General features: G+C 44.8%; 1 protein-coding gene across 10 annotated transcripts in view; it reads right to left on the reverse strand.

The window, feature by feature from the left end:
• Positions 1-21,291, reverse strand: part of PCDH15 (protocadherin related 15) — a 701,112-nt gene that overhangs the window by 116,327 nt on the left and 563,494 nt on the right. For all 10 annotated transcript variants that reach the window (XM_064662188.1, XM_064662185.1, XM_064662184.1 and 7 more), the window contains one exon: positions 10,481-10,609. In XM_064662188.1, the coding sequence (XP_064518258.1) occupies positions 10,481-10,609 (129 nt within the window). The remainder of the gene's footprint in view (positions 1-10,480; positions 10,610-21,291) is intronic.

Below are 21,291 nucleotides of genomic sequence, written 5' to 3' on the forward strand. Positions count from 1 at the left end.
AATCAAACAGTGTCAAACAAAAATTCCCCTCAGACACCACCTGAAGATCCTCCAGCATTAGGATTATCCGAGGGCTTGGCTTCACAAGCATCTGGTTTGTCAAGCTGGGCCACAGCACAACACATGTTCAGACCAAGAATCCCTCCCTGATGTTTTGGCATCTGCTCCTGACTTTTCCAGTCAATGCTTTCTCTCAAAATCTCTCTGCTGGGAGGAAGGACAGGATGTCAGCTCTGGGGCCTCTCCACAAACCAGTTTCTGTGGCAGTTTTCAGCTCTACCCACGACATACAAATCACAGATGTTATTTTCCTCTGGGCTACACAAATAACCTTAGTAATTTCTTCTATTAGCTAAGGTCCATTAGGAGTAAAAAGAAGTATCAGGGAAAGCACTGAGTCCAAAATTGGCTGGGTTTTTTTCTATTCCCCACAGTGCAGCCTCACTGAACCCCCTCCACTCCTGATCTCCTGTGTGTGCAGGCCACGCACAGAGCACGTTTCCTCCCCTGCAATAAGCCAAAGCTGTCAAAGTTGGGGGCAGCACAAGTGATAATCCATGTTTCCAGAGAGGATCACTTACTCTTCCCCCTCCACAGTGGGATGTGAACACCTGACAACTGCAGAACAAACTGACTCATTTCTGCTACAAGATTTTTTTGTTGCATCCAGCCCTAACCCAACTCCTCCTTCCCTTCATCCCCACAGCTGGCAAAGGGAAGGAAAGTTCCAGTGCCTGTAGAGGCAGAAGTGGTGATATTTAGTGTGCATGGTGGGATTTGGCCAAAGGTTGGACTTGGTGACCTTGGAGGTCTTTTCCAACCTTAGTGATTCCCAGAGCACGAAGGAGCCTGGGGCACCCTCAGCCATCACAGGAGCACTCCTGCAACACCTGAGGGTCCAGCACAGTCCCCCCAGGACCTGCCAGGCATTCTGGTGTTCCACCACCTGCAATCACACGCAATCCCTGGGAAATGGGGAGAGGGAACTAAGCTGATTTTGCTCTGCTGGAAAAAAGAATAATTTGGAAACATCCCTCTGCATGCTCAGAGGTTTCCCTCTGCTCTGAGGGAAACTGGTCCAAGCAGCCTGACAGGGAAATTTACTGCCCCAGAGTTACCCAACTGAAGAGCTCATAAATTCCCTTCAGCCAGTGTGGCCAAAAACCAAAAGGGACACATTTGTCAGGATAGAGGAGCCTGTTTTACCTAAGTTTAATGTTTTTGTTTTTGTTTTTTTTTCAATTAAGAACATCTGCAGGAGCATAAATTAGACTTAAAAAAAGAAAATAAAACAATCCCTTACTGACTGGCCCTTCTTGCCAGTGCTACAAGAGACACAGAAAGGCGAGGTGCCCCTTTCCACCTCTCCCATCCCACAGAATCATAGAATCCCTGAATGGTTTGGGTTGGAAGGGACCTTAAAGATCTCCTTGTTCCACCCCCTGCCATGGGCAGGGATATCTTCCACTAGCCCAGGTTGCTCCAAGCCCTGTCCAGCCTGGCCTTGGACACTTCCAGGGATCCATGGGCAGCCACAGCTTCTCTGGGCAATCTTGGTCAGGGCCTCCCTGCCCTTACAGGGAAGAGTTTCTTCCCAATATCCCATCTAACCCTGCCCTCTGGCAGTGGGAACCCATTCCCTCTCATCCTGTCCCTCCAGTTCCCAATGAACAGTCCCTCTCCAGCTTCCCTGTAGCCCCTTCAGACCCTGGAAGGTTCTGTGAGGTCTCCACACAACCTTCTCCTCTCCAGGCTGAACATTCCCAGCTCTCCCAGTCTGTCTCCACAGGGAAGGTGCTCTAGTCCCCTCAGCAACTTGGTGGCCTCCTCTGGACTTGCTCCAACAATTCCATGTCCTTCTGATGCTGGGGACACCAGAACTGTGCACAGTGACCCAGGTGGGGCCTCACCAGAGCAGAGCAGAGGGGGAGAATCCCCTCCCTGGACCTGCTGCCACGCTCCTTTTGATGCAGCCCAGGATACATCTCATAATGTTTATTCAGAATTAGGAACACCACGTTCCTCTGCAGAGCCAGAGCAACTACTGCTCTTCTTCCAGTAACTCCTCAGATCCACATGACAACTCTCATTTCATCATTAACTTACAAAGTACTGCTTCATAAAACCCAAATAAATTGCTACTTTATTTCCCAGGAAATTCATCCCATATTTTCTAGAGACACCCTCATCTCCAAGGTGACAGCCTTTACCTGTTGTGGTAAATTGAAATTTGTGTTACCAACTCTGCTCCAACATTCCTAGGATATTCCTAAGAATATAAAGCAACAGTATTCCAGGGTAGCAAATTATCTTCCTCTGTCTGAAACAGCTTGAAAACACAGTTCTGGGAGATCTGAATTACCAAAATGCCTCTTGAAGGATCATTAACTCTGCAATATAATGACAAGGGCTTTAATGTCAACAATATTAATTATATCATTATCATTCTTTTCAAAGGAAACCTTCCACTAATACCCACAACTCTTGCTCATGATGGGGAACAGGATTTAGGCAGGTTAATTGAGGATTTGGGCTTGGACTGTTAGAGCTGGAGAACAGCAAAATAAGGCAGTGGGTTGTTATTCCTACACAGCTGAGGGAACACAATGGGAATCCCCAAGTTGAAACACTTCTCAGGGACCACTTTACCACCAAACCAACTTCCTCCAGGTTAAATTTCCCTTCCTGAGGGACAGAAGTTCCCTGCAATCCCCTCCCAACCCAACAGAAGCTCCTGATCTCCCCCAGCTTCCCAGTATTCCAGCAAACACCACAGCTCCAGGGAGGGATGGGAATTGTGCTGGAGGATCCAAATGATGCTGGTGGTGAGAATTACTGTTTGCATGGCTGATAACATGATTTTTTTATTACTATGGGTTTAATAGGGTTATTATTGAGGGTTTAATGGGTTTATTATTATGGGCTGGAAATATTCCCAAGCCCTTCATTTGTGTCAAACAGCAAATCAAGTGTGGGTGGGAGTGTTAAATTGGATTTTGTACTTGTTTTGCAGGGATATTCCTGTTTGTGCCTGCAGGACTAAATTAACATCTCCCAAGTGCAGAAAGAGGCCACAAATATTTGAAATGTTCTTGACCTCTCGGTATTTATTTATGAATATTTTAAGGAAGGAACATCAGTCATCCCCAAAAGTTTGGATTTTCCTCTTGCCTAAACTTCAGACAGGCTTTTCCTTTCTTTCATTCCTTTTTGCCTGATTTTATACAGACTTTCCCTTCTCTATTTAGTTCATTATGTGCTCTGAGCAAAGCAAAAGATGAGGAGGTACCAACACAAAACTTAATGGTGCACTGCAGGAGCCAGAGGCTTGGTTATTACACTGTGGGATAAATCTCAAATATCCTGAATTACTGGTCTGCACAAAATAACCCAATGAGGAGAGATGATAGAAAGAACACAAAATAAAATTGGACATGGTTCTGGCAGGGAGCAAATTCAGTGATCTGCCACCCTCACATTCCACCTGGTGCAGGGGGAGGTGGCCCAGCTCACAGCAGTGGGGTTGGAATGAGATGAGATTTAAGGTTCCTTCCAACACAAACCTATCTGGGATTCCCGGATTTTGTCTCTCTTGAAATGTCAAGGCAACTCCCACTTCCTGGAGAGAACAAACTGTTGCCTTCCACACACCCCCTTTGGAAAAATACTACAGGTTTTGGGGATATCCTCCAGGAACTTCCGTATCCTGCTGAATTCCCAAGTCATACCAGCTTATCCTTCACTATACTTGGAGTTGGATAAAGGTAACACCCTGTAATTTTTCAAACACTGACACATTTTTAGCCCTTGGACAAGCCAGAAGAACCTTTGATGATTACTTTCCAAGTCAATGCTAATTCCAGAGCATCTGGAGGGTTACTTCCCAAACCAATTAAATGAGACTCATAATGAAACCACACAGTAAGAGCAGTTAAATGCTACGAGCAAATATAAATTAAAATAAATGAAAATCAAAAACCTCATGGCTGCAAATTCATGATTTAATGGGCTGGTGAACCTCCTACAAAAGTTAATCACATTTTAACACTTAAAAACAGACAAGCTTCTTTCAGTCTGGCACACAACCAAAGCCTAACTTTAGAGACTTGGGTTTACTTGAAGGATGATTGGAATTTTTGCTTTTTTGATGAGTATGTTCTTTGGCAATTCAGAGATGAAACCAATGCAAGTACAATGCAAAGCCAAAACAACAAAAAAACCCCCCTCACCAAACAAAACTTTCTAAATCACAGATGAAATATATTGCTGGAAATCTCCACGTTTAGCTGGGCTCCCAAAGATTTCTCTAATATGTTAATCCATTTGAAAGTTATTTTTGGAATTTCTCTTGGTTGCTGGCTCTCCTCCTAAGCCCACCTACTTAAAGAATATTAGAATTAGAATCCAAGCTGGAACAGAACAGCCAACCCTTGGATTTAAAAGTACTTATCTCACCAGTCAGACTCTTCTAATGCTCTTGGTTGCATTCTGTCATCTCTCTTGTTACAGAAGAAAACTTAATTAGTTTTCTTACATTAATTACAGATAGCAAAGACAAGAGGTCTGAATAGTAGAAAAAAAGACACTTGACATGTATTATAAGGAAATTTGGGGTTGGGTTGGAAGGGGCCTTAAAGCCCATCTCGTTCCATCCCCTGCCAGGGACACCTTCCACTAGCCCAGGTTGCTCCAAGCCACATCCAACCTGGCCTTGGACACTTCCAGGGATGGGAATCAGGCATCAAAATCCTAAATGGGCCTGTATTATCCTAGACTATCCTGAGCTGGAAGGGACCCACAGGGATCATCCAGTCCAGCTCCTGGCCCTGCCCAGGACACCCAAACAATCCCACCCTGTCCTCGAGAGCGTTGTCCAAACCCTCCTGGAGCTCAGACATGAAACCACTGACTCAGAAGGTTTATTACAGCATCAGGCTGAAAGAGATAAAAGGGCTTAAAAGCACCCTGAAAGGCAAGGTGTCAGGAGACAAAAACAAGGATTCCTTTCATTCAAAAATCCCTGGACTCTCCCCAAGCAACTGCCACGGCTGTGCAACTGGTCTGATAACAAGGATCAATAACTCACTGCACTGAACCAGGAATGGTATCACTGGGAAGGTAAAGATGGAAATTAATACACAAATGTAAGAGATATTGGGAACAGGGAAGACAAGAGCACAGCTTTTGAAATTCATTTACCAATGGCAAGGAGCTTCTTTAACCTATTTGATCTGTGCCTTAAGCTGACTTAAGTTCAGGGACCTGTGGTAGAGCAGGGCTGCAAAATATCCTTCAGGAATAACACAACCCCTTGGGTTTCAGCAGAAAGAAGGTGATCCTGTCCAGCACTGGTGATCTAAAACAGAAATAAGTAGCACAAATCTATGTCCACATCTATTTCCTCTCATGCCACAGGCTCGGAATTGAAACTTTTTAAGAGGCAGCAGGAATTTGCCTGTTAAGAACCAAATGAAAAGCCAACTAGAAGCACATGAAAATCTCTATGTCACCAGCATCTCTATGAGGATCTTATGGGAGATGGTGCTGAAAGTCCTATTAAAGTCCTTAAGTCCTATCTAACCTAACCTGTAGGCAGCTTTCTTAGTAAACATGGAAGAAAATGATACCACAAAGGTTCTATCCAAAGGACCAACCACTTACAAGAACCTAAGTCTGAACTTTCTCTGGTTGTGGTCCATCTGCCATGTTATGATTCTCTGATTTTAGGTTCTGATTAGGTTTTTGTGGATTCTGATTTATATTGTTTTTACATGTATTACATGAATTCAAAATGCAGTGATTTGAGTAAAGTGGGATTCCTTTCTGGACTTTTTCCCAAGATCTTGTAATGTTACATGGAAGGGACCTTAAAGATCATCTCATTCCAAGCTCCCTGCCATGGGCATGGGCAGTAATACTTCACCAGCACTGGAAGAAGATTTCCTGTCTATAGAAAGACAGAATCAATGAGTTGTGAGGGGTCTCCAGAGGTCATTTAGCCCAACACAACAAGCCTCACCAACATCTGTGAAATTTAAACTGGGCTGTAAATCCTTAGCCTTGTGAATTTAAATAAAAATTGAATCACAGAATGGTTTGGGTTGGAAGGGACCTTAAAGAGCAGCACAGCCCACCCCCTGCCATTGGCAGGGACACCTTCCACTAGAACAGGTTGCTCCAAGCCCCCTCCAACCTGGCCTTGGACACTTCCAGGGATCCAGGGGCAGCCACAGCTTCTCTGGGCAACCTGTGCCAGGGCCTCACCACCTTCACAGGGAACAATTCCTTCCCAATATCCCATCTATACCTACTCTCTGTCAGTTTGAAGCCATTCCCCCTTGTCCTGTCACTCCAAGCCCTGTAAATAGTCTCTCTCCCTGTTTCTTGTCATCCCCTTCAGGCCCTGGAAGGCCACAATTCACCCATCCCAAAGCTTCTCCTCTCCAGGCTGAACAATCCCAACTCTCCCAGCCTTTCTTCCCAGCAGAGCTGCTCCAGCCCTCTGTCAAAAAAGAACTTGTCACAATTCACTGATACCCACAGACAGACAGCTCTGTTAGGAAATTGGTGACATAATTACCTTTCATCAGCATTCAAGAGTGAGTTTGCTTCTTTACCCAAGGCATTTAAAATGCTTCTTTCCCATTAAAAAGCAATGTCTAGGATCAGTAGACTGGTGCCAGACAGGATATCTCTGTCTCACCCACTTAGTTTTGTCTTAGTTTTGCCTGACTTTGCTCTGCAGTGAACAAAGGCTATTGGATTTCTACCACAGGTATGATTTCACATTTATTATGTCAAAAGAAGAGCAAAATATTTCCATTGTGCAGTACAATCAAAGAACGGCCTCCAAAACCCTTTTCCAGGAGGTAGAATAGCTCCACTTCTAAAGAACAACTTCCTTTAAGCATTTTTTTCATCCTTTAAAAAGAAGCAGTTGACAGAGGTATCACACACACTGCAAACTGCCCTAAGTACAGTCTCCATCTCAGGGATGATCTAAGGTCAGTGATACTTCAGCATCTGATTAAGGAGTGGTTTCCCCCCCACCACATAACTCTTTATCTCTATTTTCCTTCTCATTTCCTTCCCCAGCGCTGTCTCCCCTTGATACCAACACATTCAAGTTGGAGATTTCAAACAGTGCTGATCACAAAAATACACCATCAACAAACAAATGATAGGTGGGAGTGAAGGGATCTCGAGATACATATTAAAAAATAAATGAATAAAACCTTCAGTCCAGTGATGTCTTCCCTCTCCTGGGCCCCATGAGCTCAACAGCTTCCTCTTTAACCAGAGACTGCACTTTGAGTCTGCAACAAACTACTTGGGACTGATTTTCCCTGAACAGGACTGGGAACCTGCCAGCAGATTTTGCAGTCGATACATTGATCCCTTCCTAAATGTCCTTCCATGCTTTCCCTCCCATGCCCCTGGTATTGATAACAGAGCACTGTGCAAGGCAAATCATTCCAATGCCCTGCCTTCAGCATGTTTTAGACTGCAATGAATTGCCTGAATTTCACTGTCAAGTTTCCCATTTGCAGCTTTTTGCTTCCTCTTGCTCCTTTGTAGAGACCTTTATGCAGCAGTTCTCCTGCTGCCTTTCAGGGCATCCCCGGGATCAGACGTGAGGGAGCAGCAGGGAATCCAATCCACCCCCGACTGCCCCAATTTAGACAAGGCAGTGCAAAATAAAAGGGATTGGAAAGACATCTGCTCCACTGCCAGCCTGGTTTTTGTTCTTTTAATCCTCAGTCTGCTCCACAACCCCCCTCCCCCAGGCAGAACTCCTGTGCCAGTGCCTTCAGGAACTGAACTCCACTGGCAGACAGAGCTGTTGGAGTGCTGGAGAGTGAGAGCACTCCGGAGTGTGGATCCTGCCTGACTGAAGGAACAAACCCTCCCCTCTCCCACAGGAAATCTTTCACTGTCCTTGTTCTACATCTCTTTGGGAAACAACCTCCCAGATGCCACCTAAGCCCTTATGGGAATCCCTTTTGAAGTCCAACTTTCCCACTCAAAACGAAGTAGGGCACGGAAAACTCTTGTCTGTGGCAAATTATTAATGGGAGTGTCCAAACTAATTGTTTTATACCCCAAATTGTTTATAGCCTCATCCCTGGAAGTGTCCAAGGGCAGGTTGGACGGGGCTTGGAGCAACCTGGGCCAGTGGAAGGTGTCCCTGCCCATGGCAGGGGGTGGGATGAGCTGTGAGGTCCCTCCCAACCCAACCCCATCTGAGCTCAGGCAGGTGATGATCCTGACACCAAACCCCACGTGTAAAAGATCCTGAGGGACCAAAGTGGCTGAGCACCTTTTCCATATCCTTCATCATCAGGTCCTCTGCCTCAAGGAGCAGCAGGGCCAGATCTTCTGGGCTCTGAAGGGAAAAATCTCTTGCTCTGTTTTTCCCTGTGCAAAATGGGACGACGACATTCCAAAGGGAAAGGGACACTCCAAAAACCTGTTGTTGTTTTTTTTTTTTTAATCATCTCTGTCACTCTTTGTTCTGGTGTATTTCAGGTTTCTGTTTGATATAAATGCAGTAAAAGACATTCTAAAAAGCTTGGTAGTCAGTGGGTTAATTCTTGGGAAGGAAAACACACATCACAACAAGTTCATGTTCTTTTACCAGGCTATTCTCACCTCAGATAGGCCTTTATGCATATTTTAACCACATTAAAGCTTCTATACAAACTGTATTCCCACAGAAACCTCTCCCATACCTGCCGTGGTTCTACTGTACAGCGAAGCACAACACACCAAAAGCTATTTCAGTTTTTAAAGAGGAATATCCTCAAACAACACAGCTACACTGAAACACACACCAACAGTATTTCAATAACCTTGCTGAAGCCAGAAAAAAAATTCCAAATGCCCAAATCTCTCTTTTCTGTACCATGGAACGGTTTTTCCAAAGGATATTTCTACATTGATTTGCATTTGTGAACATGAAACAACAGGAACTACATCCAGTATTTGCGCTATAAAGAGAAAGCTTTCTCCTCCAAGAGACTGGTGTTAACCAGGACTGGAAATGGCAGAACCAGTTTTTGTCACACCACAACTGGGAACAAGAGATCCCAAGGCTTCAGGAAATATTTTCACTTCAACACAACTTAGAAATCCCACTAATTTAGAAGACAGAGAGGTTCTGTGCCGATAAGTTGTTATATTTTATAGTTCCATCGAAGCTAAATATACATCCACCCTCTTGTTTGAGAGGATGATTGAGCCTTGAGGGCCCCCAGCAAAACCCAAAATGGATTTTAAAGATATTTGGTACTGATTTGAACTGTTACACCCGTGCATTTTCGTAGCCAAAATGAAAAACCACCACACATGAAGGCAATGCCAAAAACCAAAACAATAACTCAACAATTTGTGAAACCTGATTTAATTGCAGTGAGGGATCCTAAATTCCCCATGTCCCAGGCTTCAGACCAGTCTCTGATGTCTTATTAGATAACACAAATTGGGAAAAAACCCATGCTCATTATGGATATATGCTACCCAAGATGGTTCCCATGGTACTCAAAATGTCCTGTTCTTCCTGAAGGTACGAGTTAAGGAGCCCCCATTTTCTATTTATATGGTTGCTACTAGAGAAAAAGAAAAAAAAAAAGGTAGATTTTTCACTTAAATTCCTGAAAAAACTTTGCTTTCAAATTCATCTTTTACCTACAGCTCATGCTGCATCCAACCTTAGTGTTAACTCATCCCTGCAGCAGATATAAAACATTACATTCAACTACTGGGCATCAAAACCCCACAGAAACAACTCCTTCACACTTTCTTCTTCCACCTGATGCTGGAAAAAAATGACTTTGCCCAAAAACAAAAACAATGTTTGCTTCAAGTGACTGAATCTGCAGCCAGGAGTTCACAAGGCTCACAGGTGTTATAAAAATTTACACAGCTTCAAATCCCTCAAATTAGCTCAAATTAGCAATACCCCCAAGCAACATCTATTTTTACAGCAGGTTATCAATTATTTCAGTCAAGGCTTTAACTGGTTTTCACCTTAATGGCCTTAAAATGTTCCATATGTGGGACAATTTCCTGTAGCTGGGTGTCACTTGTTCTTTATGGTAGGAAATGATTTAAAAAGAAACCAGTAAGAGGTTAAAAATGTGGCAACAATGTTTTAACACTGGAAATCTGTGACAAGTGAGTTTTTACAGTGGCATTTCTTAAAAAAACCCAGGGTTTTAATGTGTTATTTTTACATGAAAAAGTGTTTTCAGCTATTAAACATAGCAAAGAAAACAATCAATTCCATATTTTAAAGCAAAATTCTATATTTTAAAGCTCAAAACACGACTTTGTTACCACAAATACATCTGACAATGGACAGTTTGCATTTAAACTTCTGACATTTTGGTGGGATTTTGCCTAAGGCACAATTATTTCATGCTCTTTCCTAACTGTCTGGACAGTCTGGGTAATAAAATAAACAATTTAAATGACTTACCCTAACTTGACCAACAAAAGCATTGGCTTCCTCCTCCTGCACAGAGAGGTTTTTGGGGAGAAACATGTCAAAAACTGGTCCGTTGTCATTCACATCTGTCACCACTATATTGACAGTAGCAGTTGAGGTCTAAGGAGAAAAATAAAACACAAATTATCTCTGTTTTACAGTTTCCCAGGTGAAAAACTTATTGTTATTTATTAGACCTGACCAGTACAGAATCACAGGTAAACAGATGATCAATTTGTGACAGAGGAAGCAGCATTAATTTGAAGAGTTTCTTTTAATCTTTCCATTCTTATCAGACAAAAAAGGCTTGAGATTGAATAACATAAAAAAGGCTTGAGATGGAATAATATATTAAACAAAGGACATCAGATACCTTTTTTCTTACACCTCATCTGAAGGACTTAAGGAGCTTCCGCTCCCCCCCAAAATTACAGAAAAATCAAAATTTGCCAGAACAATAAATTTGGAAAGAAATTAGTGACTTTATCAATCAGAATATGCTCCTGTGATGATGAACTGAGCAGATCAGTCAGACCCTGAGGTGGTATAATCATCTTGTCTCATCCTCCTGTACCCTCCTTCCCCCACCCCACACCGATGTGCTTTATGCCCCACCACACCAATTTTAGCAGCCAGAGAGGTGCCTCGTGGGAACAGCCTAATTAACTGTCTTTTACACACATAAAACGTCCACAAAACGTGTCTGTGCTCCTGGGGAAATTTTTCTATCCCAATCAAACACAGCTGGAGAGGGAAATACTTTGCTTGTGGATCTTCACAGCTTGAGTCACATCCTTTTCCACTTCTCCTACACACTGAGAGTCCCAGACACAATCCCCCCCATTGTTGTATTTAATACATTATTGTCATTGATACATTATTGAATTTTAAATCAATTCACCCAACACAGCGTCTTAAATCAGTTTTCCTGGGTTTAATTGCCTTTGGATTTGGATATGGATCTGCTTTGCATCAAGCTACACTGGGGGAAATTTGGGCCCCTCATGGCAGGAGAGACCCGGAGGGGCTGGAGCGTGTGCAGGGAAGGGAACGGAGCTGGGAAGGGGCTGGAGCAGCAGGAGTGGCTGAGGGAGCTGGGGGGGCTCAGCCTGGAGAAAAGGAGGCTCAGGGGGGACCTTCTGGCTCTGCAAGTCCCTGACAGGAGGGGGGAGCCGGGGGGGGTCGGGCTCTGCTGCCAGGGAACAAGGGACAGGAGGAGAGGGAACGGCCTCCAGCTGTGCCAGGGGAGGCTCAGGTTGGGCAGGAGGAGGAATTTGTTGCTGGAAAGGGTGGTCAGGCCTTGGCAGGGGCTGCCCAGGGAGGTTTGGAGTGCCCATCCCTGGAGGTGTCCCAGGAAGGCCTGGCCGTGGCACTCAGTGCTCTGGGCTGGGGGACAAGGGGGGCATCGGGCACAGGGGGGACTCGGTGACCTTGGAGGTGTTTTCCAACCTCAGTGATCCTGGGATTCCATGAAATGTTTAGGACATTACAGTCACAGCAATTACACAGTGGAGGTGTAACCCCAGAAAAAGTCCCTTGGTTTAGGCACAAGACTGACCAACCTGGCTGAGAGTGACACCTCAATGGTTTCACACACAAAAAAACCCCCCAAACCAAAACCTAAACAGAACCAAAAAGCCCTCAAAAAGTCTGAATGGAAAGCAGCATCTTCTGGTGCTGTACCTCCCCCCAGAATGAACCCCAAGCAGTGTCACATACACCCCCACAGTAACTGCCCACGGTTAATGCAGAATATAATCCAACTTTTATTAAGAAGAAATCTCCTTGTATCTGCCACGTGGGAAAAGCACCTGCAAAGGACAGCTAATGCCCTCACTCTCTTCATAGAATCAGAGAAGCACAGAAGGGTTTGGGTTGGAAGGAACCTTAAAATTCATGCAGTCCCACCCCCTGCCGTGGGCAGGGACACCTTCCATAGCCCAGGTTGCTCCAAGCCCCATCCAACCTGGCCTTGGACACTTCCAGGGATCCAGGGGCAGCCACAGCTTCTCTGGGCAACCTGTGCCAGGGCCTCCCTGCCCTCCCAGGGAACAATTCCTTTCCAACATCCCAGCTTAGCAGCATTCAGTCCTGCTTTCCTTCCTCCGCTGCCAGTTCAATCCAATAACTTTCTGCAGGAGGAATCCTGTAAAAGGCCAATCTCCTTCACCTCCCAGATCCTCAACCCTGGAAAGCAGCCCAGCTGGAATGAGCTGCCTCTTTTCACAGCTCTAAATCCGGCTGCTGTGTTTGCCCCGTGTCCCACGAACTCACAGAAGCACCACACGACAACCCCTTACTGCTGCCAAAGTAATGAATCCAGAGGATCTGGAACTGAGCAAACACAAGGATCCTTTCAGGCTGGCTGCTTCTATTTGCTCAGGCTCGCTTATTTGCTAATTGTTTCGGAAAGTGCCATTCCCACGTTCAATTTCTGTAAGGGAAATGCACTTTATGCATCGCTGTCATCACAAAACACGCTCCAGAACGTTTGCTCTGATGTGCAGTGCACGCTGAATGTAAATGGAATTTTCCAAGGATAACATGATTCCACAGAACTCAGGGTAACAAACAGTCTCACATTTAATAAACTCAGACAAAGGTGGTGTTAAAAAACCAGGGCTTGAGACAGGAATTCCCATTTGGAAAACATTTCTTTTCATTCAAGGTAATTTAAAGGGGCTGTGGCTGAGCATTTGCAGCCTGTCTTCTCTTCTGTGAGGATTTCACAAGAAGAGACACAAAGAGGGAGGAGAAGAGATATTTGGAATTGTTTCCCAACTCACAGATAAGAATTTTTAGTATTTTTCACATTGATGGCAATACTTTACTCATCTTAAGCACTTTCTTTACCTGCCAGCCAACACAGCCAGGCCACTGCTCCTCTTGTCACTGAGCCTCAAGTCAAACTTCCACTGATGAATTTAAGGAGCAAAATTTTTGTAAAGAAATAATATTTTGCAAGGGAAAAAAAATACTTCATTGAGATGCCACAAAGGAAAATTAGTTCCCAAAATCTTACAAAATGTTCTTCTTCCTAAACTTGCAGGGGTACTAAAACAAGATCCTGTCATAAGACCAACGTTTCAAATAATCCCTTGTTTATAGTTTAGAAATTTATAGTTTAGAAATTTATAGTTTAGAAAACTATCAGATGTGGATGAATTCAGTGAATTCAGAATTCACTGTAATCAGATGAACATTTCAAATAATCTTCCTTTTTTTTTTTAGCCACAATTTAGGAAATGATCAAAAGTGGATGAAATCACGAGGAGCACTCAAAGCAAACTCTGGGTGAGCAGCAGTGCCCCTGGGTTCCCTTCTTTTAAATCAGCAACACCAGACTCTGAACTGAGAAAGACCATGGGAATACCCAAAAATCTTGCTTTTTCACCTGAATACAGGAAACATTTGTTGAAAGGTTGAAATGCCAACCTTTAACATGAAATGGGAGTCCCTTGGCTACCTGTGTGTCTCTGGGATGCACAGAGTAGCAGTTCTGCCACTAACATCACAAACTGCTACAAGCCAAGGTTATTAACTGAATTCCACATTTTTATATCCCCATTAGATGGCTCCAAAGATTTGCCTGAGCTCTGTGCAAACCACAGCCTCAGCCCTGCTCTGAAATAGCCTTTATTAGACAACTGGAATTAATTACAGAGGCTTATTCAGAACTGCAGAACGGAGCAGTGTTGCTAACAACATGATCATCCATCCTGGGAATAATGGAGAAAGTCACCTTCTTACAGCAACCAAGGAAATGTTTGGCACTAGGCAACAGGTGGGAAGGACCACAGGGAGTGAGGGAATGGGTCACTGGTTCTCATACTTCAAGTGCTGTGCCACACCTGGGACCTGCATCCCACCCCCCTACAAGGTTACTGTCCGCTCTGGCTCTGGTCTTTGTACCCCTGCAAGGTCTCCTGAACGTGGCAGAGGAAAATAAACTCAGTGCTTAGAATTCCCAGCAGCAGGAAGCAGATTTTGCCTCGCAAAGCTTGGGGGGAAATGAACAGAGAAAAAGATGATGCTTCAAGAAAAGACGGTTGAAGCAAATCAGTCAGGGCTGGAATCTTTTATTCGTCCCCTTGATTGTGTAGATGCTGTTTTGGTTGTTCCACAGAATAGTTTGGGATAGAGGGGACCTTAAAGCTCATCCCATTCCCACCCCTGCCATGGGCAGGGACACCTCCCACTAGCCCAGGTTGCTCCAAGCCCCATCCAGCCTGACCTTGGACACTTCCAGGGATCCAGGGGCAGCCACAGCTTCTCTGGGCAACCTGTGCCAGGGCCTCCCCACCCTCACAGGGAACAATTCCTTCTCAGTATCCCATCCATCCCTGCCCTCTGGCAGTGGGAAGCCATTCCCTCTCATCCCTTCACTCCAGGCCCTTATAAACAGTCTCTCTCCATCTTTCCTGTAGGCTCAGAAAGTGAAGAGTTTCACAAATGTCTTAAAGAATCATGAAAAGTTGTAGAGTTTCACAGAGGATGCTCGAAGACAGTGAAACAGCAAAAAAAAAAAAAGCTCTTCACATATGTTTGAATACCACTGAAAGTCTTTAAAGAAACTTGAGTGGTTTCCCAAGGCAATGACAGACACGTAATTCATAACTTGGTTTTGTGCATCCATCGAATGGATGCTCCCCATGGAAACACAGCAAGGCTAAAAAACTGCTTTTGCTGGTTTAAAATGAGGCATTTCTTCAGCAGATTTGTCAAGCAGGGTTTGGAAAGGAGTCCTGAAGCTACTACTGGAAATTCACCCAGGGAAAAAACCAGCCCAGACCCATATCGGGTACTCCCCATTCATTACTGAAGCAAACTCTGTTTAATTCTCTTTTATAATAAACATAACTCAAATAAAAGATGAACAGCAGCAATTCATAGCTTTCTTAGGGCCCCTGAAATAGTTCTTACATATATAATTCTTCCCTAAGCAATAATTGTAACATTTACATTGCTTGCACAAGTACCTTTGTGTCCTGAGCACGCCAGGCCCTGACAAATGTTATGGATGGGAAATATGAAGGAAATTCCACTTTAGTCTTTATTTGTACCCTGTCATTTAAATTGAAGCTGGGAATTGATGAGAGCATTCTATGCCTTGGGAGAGGAAACGTTCTCAGCTCTGATGTCGAGCAAGTTTATTAATCTGGACAAACTCTAAGACAAACACTCATCTCGAGACAGAACTAGTTTGCAAATAATAAAATCTGAGGGAGGCAAAGACCTTATCTAACAAAAAAACCCAACCAAACAGTAAATAATGCTTCTGATATACATATCAGGACTTACCTATATTCAACTCAACAAAACTATACCTGAATGACCACAGAACCAGTGATTCTATGACTATTTTCAGACTTCCTTTCCTTCCAGTGTAGGGCACGAGAACTCAAAAAGTAGTATCTACCACCTCCCTACAGCTCTCCAAGTTATACAGAAGAAATGGCCAGCTGGACTGCAAAGAAATAGAGCAGAGACTGAGGCTTGAAGAGACAAGATAAGGCTGAATGAGAAAAGATCTGGAAAAGTCTGTGGAGCAGACAAAGAGAAGAGCTGTCAAACACACAAAAATAACACAAAGATAAAGCCCCAAAGGAAAGCCCCCAAAACTAAAACCTCACACATCCAGAAAGGGAATGGAAAAATGAGAACTTCAGGGGGAAAGGAAGAGAAACTCGTGTACATCCTTGACAAACACACAGAATGGTTTAGCTTGGAAAAGACCTCCAAGATCATCAGTGCAGCACCACCACTAAACCGTATCCACACTCTGCATCCGAGTGGTTTTGGAACACTTCCAGGGAAGGGGACTCAATCACTGCCCTGGGCAGCCTCTGCCAAGGCCTCACCACCCTTTCCAGCAACAAATTCCTCCTCCTGGCCAACCTGAGCCTCCCCTGGCACAGCTGGAGGCCGTTCCCTCTCCTCCTGTCCCTTGTTCCCTGGCAGCAGAGCCCGACTCCTCCCGGCTCCCCCCTCCTGTCAGGGGGTTGCAGAGCCAGAAGGTCCCCCTGAGCCTTCCCTTAATGGGACTGTATTTATTTTGGGATACAAAATGCTTCAACAATCCTTGGTGCAGATCTGTTTCTTACCCCAAAAGAATTAAAAGTTCATCTTTCAGAATGGAATGACAATCTGCTCAAAATCTCTAACTGCAAACTGTGATCATTGCTTTATGAGCATTACTCAATTCACCCCTTCCCTTTTAGCATATGAAATCAAAGCCTTTATGGGGAATATTATCCATGCTAAGCTGCACAAACACTGGAAGTGTGGGAGTCTCCTAAATCCTGCCCTAATAAAAGAGCTGATACAGGGAGAAAAAGCCTTCTCTCAAAGAGGAGGAAATCTGGCTGGACAAATTCTTGTGCACACTGAAATTTATAGATCAGCTGAAATTTTTATGGCTTTCTCACACAAAATCCATAACTTGGCAGGAAAACAGCAATAGGCAGTGTTTCTCTTTAATTATATTTACTTAATATGTTAAGGTAGTATTAAAGTGGCCCAGAATAAACAAGCTACATAGATATTATTTCTTTGGTAGGCTTGTTTTACTGATTACAAAAGGGTCACTCAAGTAGAAGTCTTTCTCAATCCAAGCTTTTTTGTAGGCAAAATCTCAGTTCAGTATTTCCTGAGAGGCATGTGTGATTTCTTCTTGCTACATAATGGAACTGGTGTGGAGCAGAGACAGGTAATATTTCAAGGAGTAACAGAAAATTTGCTGTAATTAATTAATTCTCTGTATGCTATTCAAGAAGTAAATCTTTGTTTAAATTACCTTGATCTAGTGCTACCTGTTTGCTCTAAGAAAGGTAATTAATTCCAGTGTCATGGGAGAAAGATGCTCTGAATTATTAACGATCTTAAGATGGCTCAAATACTCAAGTCTGACTTACAAGATGAACCACAACTGAAATAATACAATCACAGAATGGCCTGGGCTGGAAGGGACCTTAAAGCTCATCCCATTCCACTCCCTGCCATGGGCAGGGACACCTCCCACTAGCCCAGGTTGCTCCAAGCCCCGTCCAACCTGGCCTTGGACACTTCCAGGGATCCAGGGGCAGCCACAGCTTCTCTGGGCAACCTGGGCCAGGGCCTCCCCACCCTCACAGGAAGAAAATAAGGCCTCTTTAGGTTCCCTGAGTTCCCTGTGGTTCCCACTAGTTTTCATCTGTTGCTTCTTCCCATGGCCTTCTGGGAATACCAGACTCCTGCATCCTGTAGCCAGGAATATGGTTTTCAGGTTTTTTTAAATGGCCCCAAATTAGTCCTGGGGCCTGAAGTTCTACTGTTATTCCCATTTCCTCATTGCAGAAGGAGTGGGCCCAGTGGATTCACGGGGGCAGATCTGGGATTCGGGGCTTTCAGAAAAACCCTCCCAGAGCCAGATCACCTCTGATCTTCCCCAGGCAGTGAACCTTGGACCGTGTCCTGGACAGCTGGGTGGACAACAGCTTCTCCTGGACTTCCAATGGAGTGTAGAGGCCTGATGGGTGAGTCTCCTAAGACTTAAAAAGGAATCTGAAGCCCTGCCAGTAATTCCTGAGTATCCCAAAGTGACCGTGACCAGGGACATCAATGTTGTTGCTCTCCTTCAGCCACTTTAGAAAGGAAGGTTGGGAACAAGCCTGGATGACTGACAACTCTCAAGAATACTTAATTCCTAACTCCCAAATGCCTTTAATCAACTTGGCACTGAGCTGCTCTCCTTTGCCAAGACTTGGGCAGGAACACGTTGCTGAAGTGCCGGGTGAACGTTTTCAGGACTGGACATTTGTACTTGGAAGTTTGAATCCCGCTCAAATCACACAATCCACACTGAGAATAAAATAGAGCTTCCTGTTTCACCTGGATAAATGAACTGACACACACACACACACTCACACAAGCCAAAAATAAAGAGCACAGAAGGCTTTTTCTTCCCTCTAACAAAAGCCACGCAGATTTATTCAAATGCCTCCCTCTGGAACGCGAAGACAGGAATTGTTGCCTTGAAATCACATCCAAACACACCACACTCAGTGAAAACAATTTCAGAGCTGTTTTTTCATTCCCATGTCATTCTGCCCATCTACAACTAACTGCTCATTACCAGGGGAATAAAAATATTTTCCTGACTACTCAATTAATGCCTCCTTAATTGCTGTGTCAGGTTGGTAACAGTGATGGGTGGGAGGTCATGTTTCCCCAGGAAAACCCACAAGCCTGTTAATGCTCCAGGTTATAACTCAGAACAACAATAATTTGGGAAGCATAGCTGAGCATTGTAAGCCATCAAGAGCATTATAAGGCAGGGCAGAGTGATGGAACAGGCCACAGCACTCCACGGAAAGCTGTACTCGGTGAAAGTCTGTGTTAATTTTGACGGAATTTGCAGTCCCCCAGAGTCAAAAGGTGTCAACGTGACTGTCACCACGCATCATCAGGCAGTTAAATAACCCTTGGGGCTTAGAATATAGAAACCTCAACTAACTCAGTGCCACAGCAACACTGTTCAACCTCTCTTAGACCCTCAGTTAATGGCACGGAAAGAGGAGCAGGAAAAAAATGCCATTAAAAAACAACATCAACAAAAAAGGGTGTGAGACTAGGAGCTTCAAATGCAAAAGAGTGCTCACCAGACTTCACAGGTGGTGATGATGATGATGGTGAAGAGTTAGGTTTCCCTAGAGAACATCAGGGATCAAAAGGATGGCCGATATCTTATTGTATCCTGTGGACTAGTCCAACATCCCATGGATTTTATAGCAGGCACACAGTGCTGGCCTGCCTTGGTTGAGGCAGTCCAGTCCTTAAAAGATCAGGGATCCAGTAACTGGTGGGTTTAGAAAGGTAATGAGGAGTTGTCTTCCCCAGTACGAGAGGAAGTGGCCTCAAGTTGCACCAGGGGAGGTTTAGGTTGGATATTAGGAAAACTTTCTTCACAGAAAGAGTTGTAAAGTATTGGAAGGGGCTGCCCAGGGAAGTGGTGGAGTCACCATACCTGGAAGTGTCCAAAAAACGTGTGGCTGTGGCCCCTGGGGACATGGTTTAGCGGTGAACATGGTTGTGGTGCTGTGTTGATGGTTGGTACTGATGACCCTGGAGGTCTTTTCCAACCTTAATGATTTGTACCTCCAGGATCATGGGAAAGGCACTCCGAAGAAACGCTGCTCCCCAGGGGACTGGGGCTGGTGTTGCTTCCCAAGCAGAAACATGAGCTTGTGTGGGAAGTGTCCTGCTGTCCTCCAAATTCCTGGAGATACCAGGATGGAAAGAAAGATCCATTTTGGCACGGTTCCCTGGGCCAAAGAAGACTGTGTCAGGGCTGGAGATGCCAAACAAGCCTTGCTTATCTCCATGAAGGAAAACACTCCTAGTTTTATGAGAACAATGTTGAACAGGCAGGAGAGTCACCACCTTGAGAGAGAAGCTTTCAAAGCAGTGAGGGATAAATTTCTTTCCGAAAGCATCAACAATTTCAAAGCGGAGCAGCATCTCCCAGCTGGGGTATTCCATCTAAAATGCAATATTTTCTACACTGATATTTAAAAATTAATGAGCTGAAGTTATGCCCCCTTTGGTTTCATGTCATAAGGGCTAAAAATCTTTGTTCAGAGTTTATCTGAAAGTTATTATTGATGTTGAAATGTTTGGAGGGCCGGTCACAATTTCTGAAGCAAAATCACTGGGTGAATTTACAAAGACTGAACTTACTCAGTTAAGTAGGAAACATCAATAAAAATATTTCATTTTTCCCTCCTTGTAAGAGTACTGACATGGCTTTTATGCATCTTTATACTTGAAAACTATGTATTCAATGCCCTGCTCCCATTACATTGGTGGTGCAACCACAGCTGGCAGTGCTGGAGGAATGTCACCTCTTGAGATCCCGTGCAACCCGAATTTATCCTGTGATCCTACGACTGCTGTTCCTAAAACCAAGCTACAAAAATGTACCAGCGCCAAATTTCCATGTCGCAACCGAAGAGGAAAGTTCTTATGGATTGGGCTTGTGAGGCAAGGTTCTGGTAGCTGGGAACTACAGGGACAGAGAGAGATTTAGGAAGGAAAAAAAAGCCTTGCACACTCCCAGGGCAGTGGGGAAGGAGGGGCAGGAGGTGCTGCAGGAGCCAGAGCTGAGGTTCCCCTGCAGCCTTTGGGGAGGCAGCTGTGCCCCTGCAGCCCATGGGGGTCTGTGATGGATCAGAGACCCCCTGCAGCCCCTGGAGGAGCCCACACTGGAGCAGGGGGATGCCTGAAAAGAAGGGTGTGACTGTGGGAAGCCCATGCTGGAGCAGGTTTGCTGGCAGGACTTGTGACCCCACAGGGGCACCCACACTGGAGCAGTTCCTGAGGGACTGACCCCATGGAAAGGACCCACACTGGAGCCTGTTCCTGAGGGACTGATCCCATGAAAAGGGCCCACACTGGAGCCTGTCCCTGAGGGACCAACCCCATGGAAGGGACCCACACTGGAGCAGCCTGTTCCTGATGGACTGACCCCATGGAAGGGACCCACACTAGAGCAGTTCCTGAAGGACTGATTCCATAGAAGGGACCCACACTGGAGCAGCCTGTTCCTGAGGGACCAACCCCATGGAAGGGAGCCACACTGGAGCCTATTCCTGAAAGACTGACCCCATGGAAGGGACCCACACTGGAGGGTGGGAGTGATTTTTTCCCCATCCTTATCTCAACTCCTGAACCTTTCATTGTATTTTTCCTGACAACAATAACAACAAAAACCCTACACACACTAATAAAGTCTTTTCCCTTTGAATGCCTTTCAAATTTTAAAG

Source organism: Pseudopipra pipra, chromosome 8, assembly GCF_036250125.1.
Source record: "Pseudopipra pipra isolate bDixPip1 chromosome 8, bDixPip1.hap1, whole genome shotgun sequence".
Taxonomy (NCBI): domain Eukaryota; kingdom Metazoa; phylum Chordata; class Aves; order Passeriformes; family Pipridae; genus Pseudopipra; species Pseudopipra pipra.